The sequence below is a fragment of the Artemia franciscana genome, chromosome 4 (assembly GCF_032884065.1).
Source record: "Artemia franciscana chromosome 4, ASM3288406v1, whole genome shotgun sequence".
NCBI lineage: Eukaryota > Metazoa > Arthropoda > Branchiopoda > Anostraca > Artemiidae > Artemia > Artemia franciscana.
In genome coordinates, this window is record NC_088866.1 from 2,594,946 (window position 1) to 2,611,069 (window position 16,124).

At 32.5% G+C, this 16,124-nt stretch overlaps 1 protein-coding gene across 1 annotated transcript in view; it reads right to left on the reverse strand.

Moving 5' to 3' along the window:
• Nucleotides 1-6,304: 6,304 nt before the first annotated feature.
• Nucleotides 6,305-16,124, reverse strand: part of LOC136025855 (uncharacterized) — a 55,734-nt gene continuing 45,914 nt past the window's right edge. The window contains exon 5 of the mRNA XM_065701882.1: nt 6,305-7,634. Within this exon, the coding sequence (XP_065557954.1) occupies nt 7,378-7,634 (257 nt within the window). The 3' untranslated portion in view covers nt 6,305-7,377. The remainder of the gene's footprint in view (nt 7,635-16,124) is intronic.

The following is a 16,124-nucleotide window of genomic DNA, read 5'->3' on the forward strand; positions in this document are numbered from 1 at the left end:
TTTCATATGAGGGGTTCTAAAAATACTTTAGCATAAAGAGCGAGGTATTTAGGAGGAGATAAAAACTTCGCTCTGTATGCTAAAGTATTTTTAGTAATTTCAACTATTTATTCTATGGCCTTTCTGATTCAGGGGTCATTCTTAAAGAATTGGGACAAAATTTAAGATTTAGTGTGAAGAGCGAGGTATTAACGAGGGGGCAAACCCCTCATATATATAATCAAAAATATAAGAATATAAAAGTTTGTTACGTAAGTTAATTTTTAAGTTACGTATATTTTTTACTAATAAAAACCTTCGTTAAAAATTAAAAGTTCTAGTTGCCTTTTTAAGTAACCAAAAAATTGGAGGGCAACTAGGCCTCCTTCCCCACCCCTTATTTCTTGAAATCGTCTGATCAAAACTAAGAGAAACCCATTTAGCCAAAAAAGAATTAATATGCAAATTTCATTTTAATAATTTATGTACGGAGAGCCAAAATCAAACATGCATTAATTCAAAAACGTTCAGAAATTAAATTAAAAAACCTAGTTTTTTTAACTGAAAGTAAGGAGCGACATGTTTGACTCTTTGCCACAATTCTACTTTTAAAACAATTAAAAACTTCAGCGTAAAGAGCGAGGGATTGCGGAGGGGACAACCCATTTCATATACGGAGTAATTTCTGTTCATTTTAAGTTTTAATGTCGCTCCTTACTTTCAGTTAAAAAAACTAGTTTTTTTTTATTTAATTTTGCTTTTAAGCACCGATGCCTCACATAATTATTGAGCAGGCTAAACCTACTAAACAGGCATCCCGAATAAATCTAATGGGCATATATTTACTGGAAACACAAGTATGCCCCCAAGAAAAGTATATTTTGAATTATCATTTCTCTCGCCCCCGATTCTTCAGGAAGTACTTGGTACAAGATGCTCTACATCTGATTGGATTAAATTATCCCTATTTATAAAAGCTGTGCCTTGCCTGAGACGTGGCTAGTAATTACCAACCAATAAGTATCATCTCAGCAGTCGCTAAACGTCTCAAGGATATTACTAATAGCTATTTTAAATTATCTTCACATGAACTACTTAATATCAGATAATCAACACGGTATCCGCTCAGGGTAGTCTGTCAAAACCACTTTCATTGATTCCATGTTTATATAACTAACCTACTCGATCAGCGTTTTCTTGCTGCAATAGTCTTTCTTGACTTCAGTAAGGCCTTCTTCTTGACATTGCGTTCCATAAAATGCTTTATGTGATGAATCATGCTACTAGAGTCTATCCATCTGTAGCTAAATGGGTAATGCCGGGACGTGCTAACCATTCTATCCAAGTGGTTAGCACGCTAGACATGAAATCCTTTATCCGTGAGGACAGGAGCTCGAAGTTGGAGGGGTCCAATTTGGGGGGGGGGCAAATTTGGAGCCAATTTACCCAAATCAAGTGAAAATGACAGTGATAACTGAAAATTGAGCCATATAGTAACAAAAAAGGTAAAGATATACTAAAGAAAACTAAACCGTTTCTATGGATGCTTGAATTATGCTGGCTTATTTTAGTTTTTGCAAGATTTTTGGAGAAATTAAATTTATCAGTGGGGCAAACTGGGGTCTGGGGGGGTGAACTGAGGTTTGGGGGCAGTTTTCCCCGCCCCATAGCAAATTACGCCCCTGTTTAAGACTGAGGGCAGTGGTATGACATTGTAGGCTCATCCAGAGTCGACAGAACTCTAAAGGATATCTGGGGAATTTAAACAGGAAGGGTGTGCAAAAATACAGGATGGCTGATCTCCATTACCCTTCCTGGCTGAAGGGCCAGGAAACGGAGATCAGCACCGCCAATAGGGACTGTAAAATCCATTGCTGTTTTATTACCTTTACTTTTAATTTTTTATCGATTCCTGTGAAATTGAAGCAAATAGGCAATGTCTTTTGGATGGATGGAAATTAGTTTGTACCCAGGCTATTAACGTAATGCCGTTGCACTGCAGGGAGCCATCTACATTGTTTAATATCCAAATGAATGATGCTACCAATATTGTATCTAAAGTGACACAACTACCATCAATGTTTTGGCTATTAGGTTAAATACAAAGAACAGCATAACTATTTATTTTGATTGAAAAGCCCTTAAACTCAAGCAATCTTTGAAATAACAAAACAGGCTTGAGATACAAATTTATATCCATAAACTCTTAGAGAACCTTATTGTGCAAGTAAAAATAGTCTTAACAATTCTAGGTTAATATCTCCGAAAAGTTCCCTGAAAATTCACCCTGCGGAAACTTCACCCTCCCCCTAGAAAACTCCCCCTGGACCCCCCCCCCCCCCCCCGCAAACTATAGCCCTCAGAAAATCCCCCAACAGGCGCTAACCCAGAAAAATTCCCCCCACGTGTAAAATTGAGAAGCCAAAGTGAAACTATGACAAATAAAAAATCTAGGAAACAAGGAAATTTGGAACATTATTCCGAAATTATTCCGAATTCCTATTGTTCCGAAATCTAGTCGGAACATATTATGTTTCTTATTATTCTTTTTCCTGTGTTTTTTTTTTTGGAGGGGTGAGTTATCAAAGCATGGTAAGATAAAGGTTGAAGAAAATAAATTTAAAATGTCAAATTAGAGGCATTTGGAATACATTTTGGAATATAGGTATAATATCGGAGACTGCCTTCTTTTCTTCATTCTTTTTATTAGTCTTACTTCCTCTTTGGCTGCTTAATTTTACATGTGCGGAATTTCCCTGGGGTTAATTGTCGACAAGGGTAATATTCTGGGGGAAGCTGTCTCTGGTAGAAATTGTCTTGGGGGATTGTCTGTGAGGCAGAGGGATTGTCAGAGGGAAATTTTCCGGGTTGGGAATTTTCAAGAGAATTTTCCTCGAGGGGGGGATTCACCATTAAATATGATATATACTACCAGGCTAGTGCTGTCAGAGCAAATAACTGTTACCAGAAATATTTATTTGCTTCGAAGATTTCCCTATCTAAAGAACCCTTTTCCACCACAAAACTGGCTTTGCCAACTAAAGTTTAAAGCCATCGGAGCTGAAAAAAAAACCTTAATGAGCTGGTTGACGAAATCTTAATGACGCCAATTGGAAGGAGAATATTTGCCTCTCCCCCAGATTCTCTCTTAGTTACAAAATACCTTCTTTTTGGGTATTCTTATTAAAAAACACCCTTTTCAGTATTTTCATTGAAAATAAACGGAAAACAAATGATCCCCCCTCCCCCTATATATAGAAAAAATATTTTTTGCCCCTCCTGACTATTTTTATTAATTGGCGCACATGTTAAATCAAACTTGATTTCCATCACCAGCCTACTGTTGTAGGAGTAATTAAATCCTTGGCATTATTGCATAGTCCCTCCCTCACTAGTTGTGCACCTTAATGATCACCAGGTTATTTAAAGATCTAATTTCTTCTATTTTTGATTTTTGAATATGCCTATCCAGTCCAGGCACCAAATGAAATAGGGAGGCCTGCAGAATCGCATAATAAAACAAAAGGAGACTTTCTGATAAACCGCATTGTTCTTGACCGGGCAAAAATAAAACTTGCTTATCGGAGGAATACTGTAAGAAATATATCAGAAAAACCACTCCGGATTATTACGAATTATCTATCAATAATTTTAAATTATTTGTCTTTATTGTTTCTATTGTTTGGTAAATGACGACTTATACTTATTGACGACATGACTGCCTGTACATGGATTATTCTTTATGGTTGATTGTGTATGGCTATGCTGTTTGACCTATGTGATTGTATGGATGAGTAGGGTTAAGGCCTCATTCAAGTGCTGGTCTATATTAATCACTAATTTAGGAAAACAGTCTTCCTTTTCTCCTTCTGTCTCTTTTTTTTTATGTGTTTGTGCTGTTGCATTGGTGATTTCTCTTTTCATATTATTAATATTTTAGTCATAAAATTTCTATCCCTGGGGCAAGGGCCCCGTCTGCCCCCTCCTAACGCCGCCTGTGTCAGAAGTTCTTCCTCAAAGAGTGTACACCTTTCTCTCATTTTTTATACTAAAACTTTAAGATTTTTATCATCGTAACTCAAAATGTTTTGATGAGACGTTGCATCTAAAGGTCGTAACTGCACACTTATCGACTATTAAATTTTCTTTGTGCTTTTCTACTACTACAACTACTTCTAACAGCTCTGTGCAGCACCAAGCACATTCCTCCTCCATCTCAATCTATTCAAAGCTTCCCTCATCACACCCTCTCAAAAAGTACTAATTTCCTTTAAATCCTTTATTAACCTCCTTCTACTCCGTTTGGGGACGACATTCTTTTGTTTGACCTTAGATGGCTGCCTGAAAAGGACGATCTTTCATTTTTGTACTGTTTGTACTGTCTCTAACTTTTTGTACTGTCTCTAATTCGTCCTCTTAAAATAATTCTTCCTTTACTTCCAAAATGTCACAAACTTCTTCATTCTTTTACCATTTCTCTTATCAATTCTTTCAGCATTTTAATTCAATATCATTTCTTATAACTCAGCATCGGTTTAGCATATTCCCAGAAGTTCCTCCCATCTTTATTTCATACATTTCTGGTTATTAATTAAGGCCCCGTTCCTATCCATAGCTGGGACAAGTCCATTTTGACTATTCTCTCTCAATTTATTAACAGACCAGTACAATATTTCACTGGCCTAAAATTTACCTTTTAATGTTTTTTTTGCTTTTCTTACATTCCTCTTAATCTCATATTATCTATCGCTCAAACGTTTCTTGTTTAAACCTTCCTCTTTTCAGCTAAACTTTAAGCCTTTTCGCTAATTTTAGATTCTCCAGTTTAATATTCATGGTCGTCTTTACTTTTAAAATCAGTAATAGCACTCCTATATACCCTAGTATTTTGTATCGATCCTGTCAGTCTTCTGTTTACAATAAGATAATCAATGAGTTTAGCCGCCTTACCATCGTATGAGTACCATGTTAACAACAGGTTCACAACAGGTTTTTCCGGGGGGGGGGGGGTATATAAAAAAAACCTAAAAAACGTATCAAAAATTTGTTAATATTCATTTTTGTTACATTTTCACGAGTCGGACAAATATTTCGGGCAGGGGAGGGTTCAAAACCACCTCCCTGGATACCGCCTTGCACAAGGGTGAGTTTCAAAGGCTATACTAGTGTCACTAGGCATAAATAGAAAGCACAATAAGCAATAAGAAGAGCTCACCTTTTATTTCGTATCAGCATAATGACCTCCTAACAGCCTATCAGCATATGTGTCACGTCTTGTAACATCATATATGTAAATATTTATTTTCTTGGGGGACACATAACGAAAAGGGGATATCAATTATAAGGATAATGTAATAATAATTTCTTTGTTTTTTCTTGCCATAGTATATGCAACAACTAGCTCAAGATTATGGGTAATCGTAAGACCAAATACTGTGTTGGCTAGATTGCTACAAAATTTTAAATTAATTACAAAATTACAAAACTTACAAAATTCAGATGGATTTTGGGTAGCCCGATTTTTACTCGGGGAAGCTTCGGGGATGCTGGAGGCACTACTTTTATTATTGTATCAAAGCAACGGCGCCAAGTCCAAAATTGATTTTTTTTTTTTTTTTTCATCCATAATATGTAGTCTGGAATAATTTACAAGAGGGTATATCTCAGCTTGTATATCAATCTTTATAAGAGACTACTCTTTTCCATTACCAATAATTCAATCAAACAATTATTATTTACTTTGCTATTACTTCTTATTCATTAATTTATTATTTATTTGTTATGTTAATTTAGTTATTTAATACCTATTTATTATAATTTATTTACATTTATTTGCTACATTTCTTATATAAGTAACTCATAATTTATTGTATTTTTTTAATATATTATTTAACTGAATTATCTAACCTACTCGACTATTCAAGAATTCCAATTATTCAATAATTCAACTTTTCCCAATTACTCAACTTGATCTTAGAATCTAGGCTCTTGAGAGATTATTTTAATTTGTTTTGCTTTTCTCTTCAATTTATCTTATTTATGAAGCCTTCCAAATTCATATGATCTAAATCTTTTTCTAAGCCTACCTATTTGTTTATTACAATGGAAATATAGTGATTTTCAAGGATAAAGTCGTCTTAGGGCCAAACACTATCCTAGTATTTAAGGGATAGGAGAAAAACTTTGAAGCCCTTCGACCAATAATGACCAAAAATATTCTTCTCTCTGCTTTTTGGAACAATAGTCCTGGGATATTTGCAACTTAGATACATTTGTGAATATTCGTCAAATTTAGCTCATCATATAAGCAAACTCTTATCAACTTTAAGATTAAAACAATTTTTATTAATATGTTTATACTACATTTTGAATATAACAAGTATAAACACGTAAATACAAAATAAATTAAAACAGTAAAAACAATTGCACACTAATATTGCACATTTAACATATTTCGCAAATATTATAAATTAAAATTATTGCACAGGAAAGTTTATAAAAATTTCATAAATAGAAGAGATAAATAAATATAGTGTTTACTGGCAAATATTTGTAATTAACAGTCAATGCACTCGGTAGTTAATGAGTGAGAGACTCTATCTTTTCCGTGTAATATCTTACTTCACGAACGGTCTTAAATCATCTTCACATGTATGCACGCAGAAGGAAAAGAAAAATTCAACCCTCACTGGTATTGGTTTAATGAGCTCCCCCCTCCTAAGAATATTTTCCCTCCTATGATATAAGCAATTTTGGTATGCAGGAAATGTACCCAAACAGACCTAATAAGAATTAATCTAAAATAAGGGTTATACCATTATTTCCTTTTTAATTTTCTTTTTAACAAGTAATGATTTAATTGCTTAAAAATTTTGAAAGTTCAACCGAAAAATTTTGAAGACTATATTTTCAAGATACTAAATTACTAGCTGAAGTTTAGTAGTTAATATAAGATAACCATACTTAACCAATTTCATCTTACAACTTAATTAATTTGAGTTATTTTAAACCGGTTTTAAAAAGTCAATTTACTGACAAAAATTAATTTAATTTAATCAATTAGCCAATAAAGAATCAGTTGATTGTTTTTTTGAAATCCAATTTCTAATTTCTGATCAAACTTTAGAAATTCCTAATTTCTAATTACTTTTCATAACCCCTTCGATAGTAATTTTTCTTACAATTGATACTTGCTTCCTACCCTTCCTAGATTCATCACCTACCACATTATCATATACCCTTCAATTTCAGTTCAGAAAAATAAATTCACAGAACCATAGAACTGAAATTCAGAAGTTCTTAGAGATATCAGTACAAAAGCTGCTCACCGGGTTTGTGCCAAAGTGTTAATTTTGGCAATAATCCAGAATGGCTTTCCTAACATGTACTATCCTTCTATTACGGAAAGTAGCCTAAAGAACTTTCTATATTTGTCCCTGAGTATGTAGGCTTTTGAGGGGGGTAGCTATTTTTCAATGAACTATAAGCATCATCACTGGAATCAGTATCAGACTCAGACCCAAGGACGATGTCGGTTGTGGTGTTTAACTTCAAATCTGAAAATAATGCAGCTATTTCAGCAGTCTTTTTCATGGCAAATACGTTACTTGAATCAGCAGTAGCTTGTTGCTGAGCTCCTCTGTAGAGAACTTTTCCTAAAAGAACAAATGCATATAAATCAATTGATTTATTATTTTAAAGTTATTATAATAGACTACCAGGGGACTGAGCTTCGCTCGGTGAAAAGAAAGAAAGTTTTTTAATATTCTTCGCAAAATAACTTTAATTTCATTCTATATTATTCGGCAAACCCTTGTCCATATTTACACCAGCAAATATTCTATATAATTGACAATCAAATTAAAAAATGTTTTCTAAGAGACTTGTCTTCAGTAAAATTTATTACAACTATTCTAAGTACCTGTGACGTCATTCATATGAAATTTATTTTTTCAAAACTTAAAGGTATAAGCGAACTTGGTTTCTAAGCTAGTTTATATTCATCTACTGTGCCTAACTATCTGTCATTATGAAAACATTGATATATAACAATCTCACAACGATCCAATTTTAGTCGCATCTGATTAAACCCGTACGGACGTTTTCAGGGAGATTTTTTTTTGGTTTGGGGGCGGGGGAGAGTTAAGGTGGGGGTGGCTACGTGGGGGTCTTCCATGGAAAAACTTATCATGGGGGAAGAGACTTTCAATGAAGGGGGCGCAGGATATTCTAGCATTATTTAAAAAACAATGAAAAAATAAATATGAAACGTTTTTTCTACTGAAAGTGAAGAGCAGCATTAAAACTTAAAACAAGCAGAAATTATTACACATATGAGGGGTTTAGCTCCTCGTAATACCTCGCTCTTTACGCTGAAGTATTTTTAGTAATTTCAACTATTTATTCTACGGCCTTTGTGATTCAAGGGTCATTCTTATGGAATTGCCACAGAATTTAAGCTTTAGTGTAAAGAGCGAGGTATCGACGAGGGCGAACCCCTTCATATACGCAATAAAAACATACGAATATAGAAGTTCGTTACGTAAGTTAATTCGTAAATTACGTATATTTTTTACTAATGAAAATGTCCCTAAAAAATTAAAAGTTCTAGTTGCCTTTTTAAGTAATAAAAAAATTGGAGGGCAACCAGGCTTCCTCCCTCCCTCCTTTTTTCTCAAAATCTTGCAATTAAAACTATGAGAAAGCCATTTAGCCAAAAAAAAATTATTAATATGCAAATTTCATTTTAATTACTTATGTTCGGAGAGCCAAGATCAAAACATGCATTAATTAAAAAACGTCCTGAAATTAAATGAAAAAAAAAAGTTTTTTTAAATGAAAGTAAGGAGCGACATTAAAACTTAAAACGAACAGAAATTAATACGTATATGAAAGGGACTTTTCCTCTTCAACGCCCCGCTCTTTACGCTAAAGTTTTTTACTGTTTTAAGAGGTAGAGTTAAGAGAAAGAGTCAAACTTTAGCGTAAAGAGCAAGGCGTTGAAGAGGAAAAGCCTCTTTCATATACGGAGTAATTTCTGTTCGTTTTAAGTTTTAATGTCGCTCCTTACTTTCATTTTAAAAAACTTGTTTTTTTATTTAATCATTCAAAGAGGCGAAATCAATTCACCAATACCTCTTCCAAGCAGTTATGACGTCATTCAAATGAAAAATACTTTTCCAAGATTGAGAGTCTAAACGAACTTTCCCAAGGTCGTAACCTGTATAGATCCCTTTTTCACAGTTAAGAATGCTAGTATGCCATTCTTGAGAAAAAAATATATCTGTACTTTTGCAATTATTGCTCATTTAATGCAAAACATTAATGGGATCGAGGAAATATTAAGAGGGATGGGAGGGGAGAAACAAATTTTCCCAAAATTGTAAGCTATCTAAATCGTTTTTTCACAGTGTAAAATGCTAATATGTCAATATTCAGAAAAAAATACAGCACTATGTTAAAGAAAACAAAGTACCAGCATTTTTACAATTATTGCTCGTTTATTACAAAACATTAAGGGGGCTAGAGAAAATACCAAGAAGGATGGGAAGGGGAAAAAAATTCCCAAGGTTGATACCTATCTAGATCGTTTTTTCACACCGGAAAAGGGTAGTATGGCAATTTTCAGAAAAAATTATTGTGCGGTTTTGGAAAAAAAATTACAGACAAATAAACGATTTTGCTCGTTTAATAAGATAGATAAAGAAAGAGGGAGAGTTAGGGGAAAATAGAGAGCAAAAGAAGGGGGTGAAGACAAAATCCCTGAAATGGAAAGAGAGAGATCAAAATTTGTGATTTGGGAGAGAACTTTTCTTACAATTTGAAAGCTCATTCCAAGAAAAAATGATTAAGGGTTTTGAACGCTTTATGAAAGGTCCATTATACAAATAATAAAGTTGTATCAGCTTAATTTCTCCTCGGCTGTTAAAAATAGTGAAGACAAATAGGATAGGATGATTTGGCTCATAGGATAGTTTTACTCTCAGGAAAATAGCCGACCTGCAGATTAAGAAAAAAAAACTGAACTTCGGCTGGTAAGGACCAGAGAGTCATCGAGTCCCCCTAGACAACTAAAAAGAGCGGAAAAATTGCGCAGCGAAGGCCTCCAAAGATCTACAAATGCTCTCCAAAATTTTGTTTATAGATAGGATAATCCCTCCTAGATCGTAAATTATATAATGAGAGATGTAGAGCAAGAAAAGAAAAAGGATTTTGAGAAACAAAAGAAAACTATATAATTGACAGAAATTAGATTGTCATGATGCGATTTTGTTTTTGGAAGCTTTTCTGAAGCTCTCAAGTTTTGCAGTGATAAGTTTTAAAAAACTGTCGAATTTTGATACCATCATAGGGACAAACGGTAGATTGCAATTCCAGTTTTTTCTCCTAAATTAATTTTAAAAGTTTCAAATCCTGAGTTTAAAATTGTTTGAATTGGTCAAGGGGAAACTTATAAAATCATATATGTATATACATTGATACTTCAAAAAAATTTTAAACGTTTTTTTTTAACTAAGCCTCTTTGCGCTAATAAACCCAAAGAAACAAACAAACACAAAGTAGAAACAAACGGAAAATCTTTTCAACACAGTCAAAATCAATTCAGTGGATATTTCGTCTCTATGTCCAAAGGCCGTCTTCAGCACAATACCAGAAAGAATATATATATATATATATATATATATATATATATATATATATATATATATATATATATATATATATATATATATATATATATATAAACTTACATTAAAATGTGAGGATTAAAACTAATAGTTTTTTTTAAAACTTAAAAGAAAAATTTAAGGACAGCGCTAGCATCCTTACTTTAACGAGGTACACCCAGGACTGATAAATAGAATGAAGTGAGACGATAAATTTATTCAAACAAACCAGAACAAAATGATTAAATTCAAGTTTTAAAAGATAACCTTGCTTTTTTAGCAGCCTGCCTCAAAGGTCTTTTTGTAACTGGTTCAACACTATTATAAATTGGTTTATTAAAATATTTTGTTAGATAATTTTTACTTAAGCTATAATATGAAGAATTTAGTGAGTACTCCCCCAAGTCCCTATTCAAAGAAATATATAATTTTGATTAATTCCTGAACCACCTGTTTTATCCCCAAATCCTTACTGACGAGTGAAGATTTTTCAAAAAGTATCGTGTGGGAGGGATTATTGAATATATGGCAACCTGAAACAAATAAAATTAAAACAAAATAAAAAATGAAAATAAACAAAATTAGTTTCAATTCTCGAATTTTAATGTAAGGTTATATAAATATATATATATATATATATATATATATATATATATATATATATATATATATATATATATATATATATATATATATATATATATATATATATATATATATATATATATATATATATATATATATATATATATATATACATATATATATATATGTATATATATGTTTCTTTCTTGTTTTGTGCTGAAGACGGCCCTTGGACGTAGAGCCGAAATATGCACTGAATTGATTTCCACTGTCTTGAAAAGATTTTCCCTATTGTTTCTACTTTGTGTTTGTTTGTTATAGAAAAGCAGTGTGGTCTTCATCGCCAAGCCCACAAAAAGTATGGCTACCCTATCGAAATATAAAAACGTCAATATATTTTTGAAATATATTTATCATGCCCTCCTTGCTATTTATTTTGTAGACATTGGGGTCCCAAGTTAACCTTTTGCTAGTCTTGTTACTTTCGACTGTTCAAGAAGTCTAAAATTAGGCCAGGATATAATCATTAAACCTTCTTGAAATAATAAAAATTACCTCTGACCAACAGTGGCGTCAATTGGGGGGGGGAGTTGGCAGGTGACATGTTTTATCTCCTGGGTATTTTCATTGAAAAATATCTTATTTGGTATTTTATTGAAGAAAATACAAAAAAGACAACCCCCCCCCCCCTCATTGGTACTGAAAAATAGACTTTGTCCCCTCTCCTGTATTTTCGTGTATTGAAGCCATTGCTGGCCGGTTTTCTAATTTCTGAAGAGTTGAGTAGAGAATGGGGCTTGTCGAAAGAGAATATCTGATTTAATCAAGAGAAATTTCCAAGAGAAAGTTGGAAATAAAAATAACTGACATCTCAGATTATTCAAAATATAACAATTATATTTCAAATCTCACCATGGTGCTTATTCTGTCTGTTTTCAAGATTCTAATTTGCCTTTTACTATGGCCACAGCCAACAAATCGAGATTTAACACTAAATCGGACCAACCGATTTAGTACCCTAATGGATTTTCAATACCCTAATGAGAGCTGAGCTGAGTTAGCCAAGAGTAGCTAAAAGCTGTCTTGCACACGACACAGACATCTAAAAAAGTATTACTTGAAATTGCTACCCATTACTTGAAATTACCTTCAAACCTGGCTTTTTCTAATTTATAGATGGCTGAGAATAATCACCAAGATTAGCTATAAATTGCTGGTAGTGGCAACTCTCATCTGATAAATATCGCCATCTTCTTTTCAAAAGCCATAAACAGGAAAGCACAACTCAGATATCTTAGAAATCACAGCCCATTATATAAGCTTACAGTCAACCCTGGTTGTTTTGGACTTACAAATGACTAGAAATTATTACCAAGATTAGCTATAATTTTTTTCAATGACAACTCTGTCATCTGATTAATATCGCCATCTGTTTTTCAAAAGCACTAAACATGAACGAGCTAAACATCTGGATATAAATAATCACATTCATGAATATGAATAAAAATAACGAGTTAGCATAAAACAAAACCCACGAATAAAGTCATCTTGTCCCACAATTAATTGTATTCTTTCAAAAACGGTCAGCTCATCGGTCGACTGCTCACACACGAATACATTCAACTGAATGTTAATGAGCAAATGTGAGAAAATCTTACAAAAAAACAAAACAAATAAATAAAATTAATGATATAACGGTTCTCTTCTTCGTTTTATTTCAGTGTTGATAGTTTGAAAATTAAAACAAGGAATTCTTTTAAATAACAAGCTGTTTTAAATATTCTTCTTTTATTTGCTTAACTGTTATTATCTTGGTTGCAAAGCATCAACTCAAATTTAACACTTCAGAGACAATAGTGAAGTGGAACTTATGGCTGAAATAAAATAATTTGTTTTGTATTAATCGTGGTTTATAACTAGGCGGAGTTAATTATTACTCAGTAATAGCAAGCAAAAAAAAATAATAAACCCGTTTTTGGCTCGTGAATGGACTAAGATCTTACGTCTTTTGACAGGAATTGTTAATAATTTAACAATTATAAAACTATATAAAATGGAAAGCCAAGAAAAATAACCTTAGATGAGTACCAGTGAGTTTTGAGCCTACATAAGCAAAAGGTGTTCGTCAACAATGCACAGTTCTTGGATATGGCAAGCACACACAGGAATATCTATCTCTTACCATGTTTATGTAAGGGGGAGGGGCGTCGAGGCTCCAATTCTCATGTTCTAAATATAAAAATATGATCTAGTTTTAACATATTTTTTTTATAAAATCCACGAATGTTTCCTTTTCTTTTATTTATCTCACTCCAGAAAATCCCGCCGAAGTAAGTCTTGCGTTTTCAACTCCGTCTGACTGTTCCGAAAATAATTTCGGATCAAAGAAATTTCAGCTAGGAATTATATGTATTTTTCACAGCCTTGCTTAAAGCAGCAGTTTCAACATGTAAAATATATTGAAAGTTTAAAAAACTATTTCAAATAAGGCATGATCTGAAACTTGATGATAGTCTTTGGTATAAGCATTCGTGACAAAAAACTGTATGTCCAAACTAATATTAATATTCATAATATTACTTCATTTGGACAAAAAAAAATTCTTTTTACTCTCAATTACTGTATTCTCCTTTATCTTTCACTTCTATACACGTTCAGTCACGACTTTCAATGGAAAAAATCGTGATTTATTTATTTGGAAAATTTCGCACACTATTTAATAACTTTGTTGATTCGCACTCTATTGAATTAATTTTTTTCTGGCCTTGGGTTTTTTTTCAAGATAATCTTTTATTCTTTTTGCATGACACGAAGTAAATATTTTGGAAAATCTTTATTATTATCCAATGCTTTGCACCTACGAAAGCTTTTAATTCACAATTTACTATTCGATTTTATCGGTTAATAGATCAGAATCATAACTATCAAAATTGTCTGGTACCTGACTCTATGTTATAGCCTACTCCATAAATACATATCAAAGACTACGCATTAAATTCATATTTTGAATTTTTTATGAAAAACTACAGAGCTAGCACATTTTGGAGTTGCTGTGGGCCAGACTATACCTTTTGGCCTTTGAAAAATAATTTAAAGACATTCTTAGGGACAGTATTAGTTAGTATTAGTGATAGATAGTATTTTTATTAATAGTATTGTTAGGGATAGATTTAGTGTATAAAAAAGCATCAACGAACCAAATAAGGAAAAACAAATTAATGAGTTTAACAGAATTGTAATTATGTTTACTTGATCTTGATTTAGCTTAACCTAGGATCTAGGGAAAAGTATACTAAAATATCAAACATATCCCTCAAAAAGAATGTCAAGCATTTGTTATTGCTTGACATATTGTTCTTCTTATTATTTTTATGTTAGTATTTTAATACTTATCTAATATCTTGAAATTTTAGCTCAAACCTTAACTTTTTAATTCGTCAATTTGTTTATCCTTACTTGACTTGTGGATCCCATTATTTACCGTAGAAACAAGGTCATCAGGATTAATAGTATCCATAATAATAGGTATTTAGAACATGGAATTTTAAAATTAGAGCAAAAACGAAGTGGGGCCTGGTTTCTTCAGTCTGACCGACGGCAACTTGTCAAAATGTACTATGCTCTATAGTTTTTGAAGAAAATAAAACCCAAAAAGTCAAATTCTCTAAATTTTAGGCATTATCTTGTAACATGGTAAAAATGTTTCCCATCAAACCAAGAAAGAAAACCGGCCAGCATTTATTCATTTATAGGGTTGTTCAAAAATGGAATAGCTACCATCAGAAGTAGTGGAACCAACAGAGTAGTATAGAAGTATAGAAGTATAGTAGTATAGAAGTATAGAAGTCAGAAGTAGTATAGAAGTGTTTGAAGCAGGGTTTCCATTATACTATTCTATAAAAAGCGGTATACAAATATGTTAATATATTTGTTGTTTCGTTTTTTTTGTAATTGCTAGTTTTTTGTTTAATTTCCTTGTATCCAATTTTGGTATTTTTGTTGCTCTATACACCGATTAACAATGAGATTTTACTAATACTGAGTATTTAGTTATTACTTATTTCTGCCAATCAGACTTTTCAAGGAATTTTCTGATTGGCTAAAATAAACAAGTGAAAATTTTGATTGGCTCGAATTGGCGGTAGCAAAGCATCGGAATTACTTAAATCTCATTGTGAATAGGGCGCCTAAGCTTACTTATTTTGTAAATGACAATCATTGGGCTTAACATTATTTCTTATAAATAAATATATCTGCTTGCGTGCAATATATATTTTTGTGTTGACAATACTCTAAATGTTTGCGATTGACCTTGATTTTTCTTTATTCGAACTTCTCCATTTGCAGTGTGGTAAGGACAAGATTTGGCTATTATCAAAATTTGGCCAAGCCAAAACACATTTAAAATAAGACTTAGCTAAATTCCGGATTTAATTAGAGCCAGCCAGTCTATTCGAGCTTTACTAGAATTCAATTTAAAAAAACAAATTTTTTTAACGAAAAGTAAGGAGCGACTTTAAAACTTAAAACGAACAGAAATTACTTTGTATATGAAAGGGGCTGCTTCCTCATCAACGCCCCGCTCTTTACGCTAAAGTTTTTTACTGTTTAAAAAAGTAGAGTTAAGAGAAAGAGTCAAACTTTAGCGTAAAGAGCGGGGCGTTGATGAGGAAGCAGCCCCTTTCATATACAAAGTAATTTCTGTTCGTTTTAGGTTTTAAAGTAGCTCGTTACTTTTCGTTAAAAAATTTGTCTTTTTTTATTTAATTTCTGAACGTTTTGAATCAATGCATGTTTTGATTTTGGCTCTCCGCAGATGAATAATTAAAACGAAATTTGCATATTTTTTTTTCGGCTAAATGGCTTTCTCATAGTTTCGATTGAATGATTTTG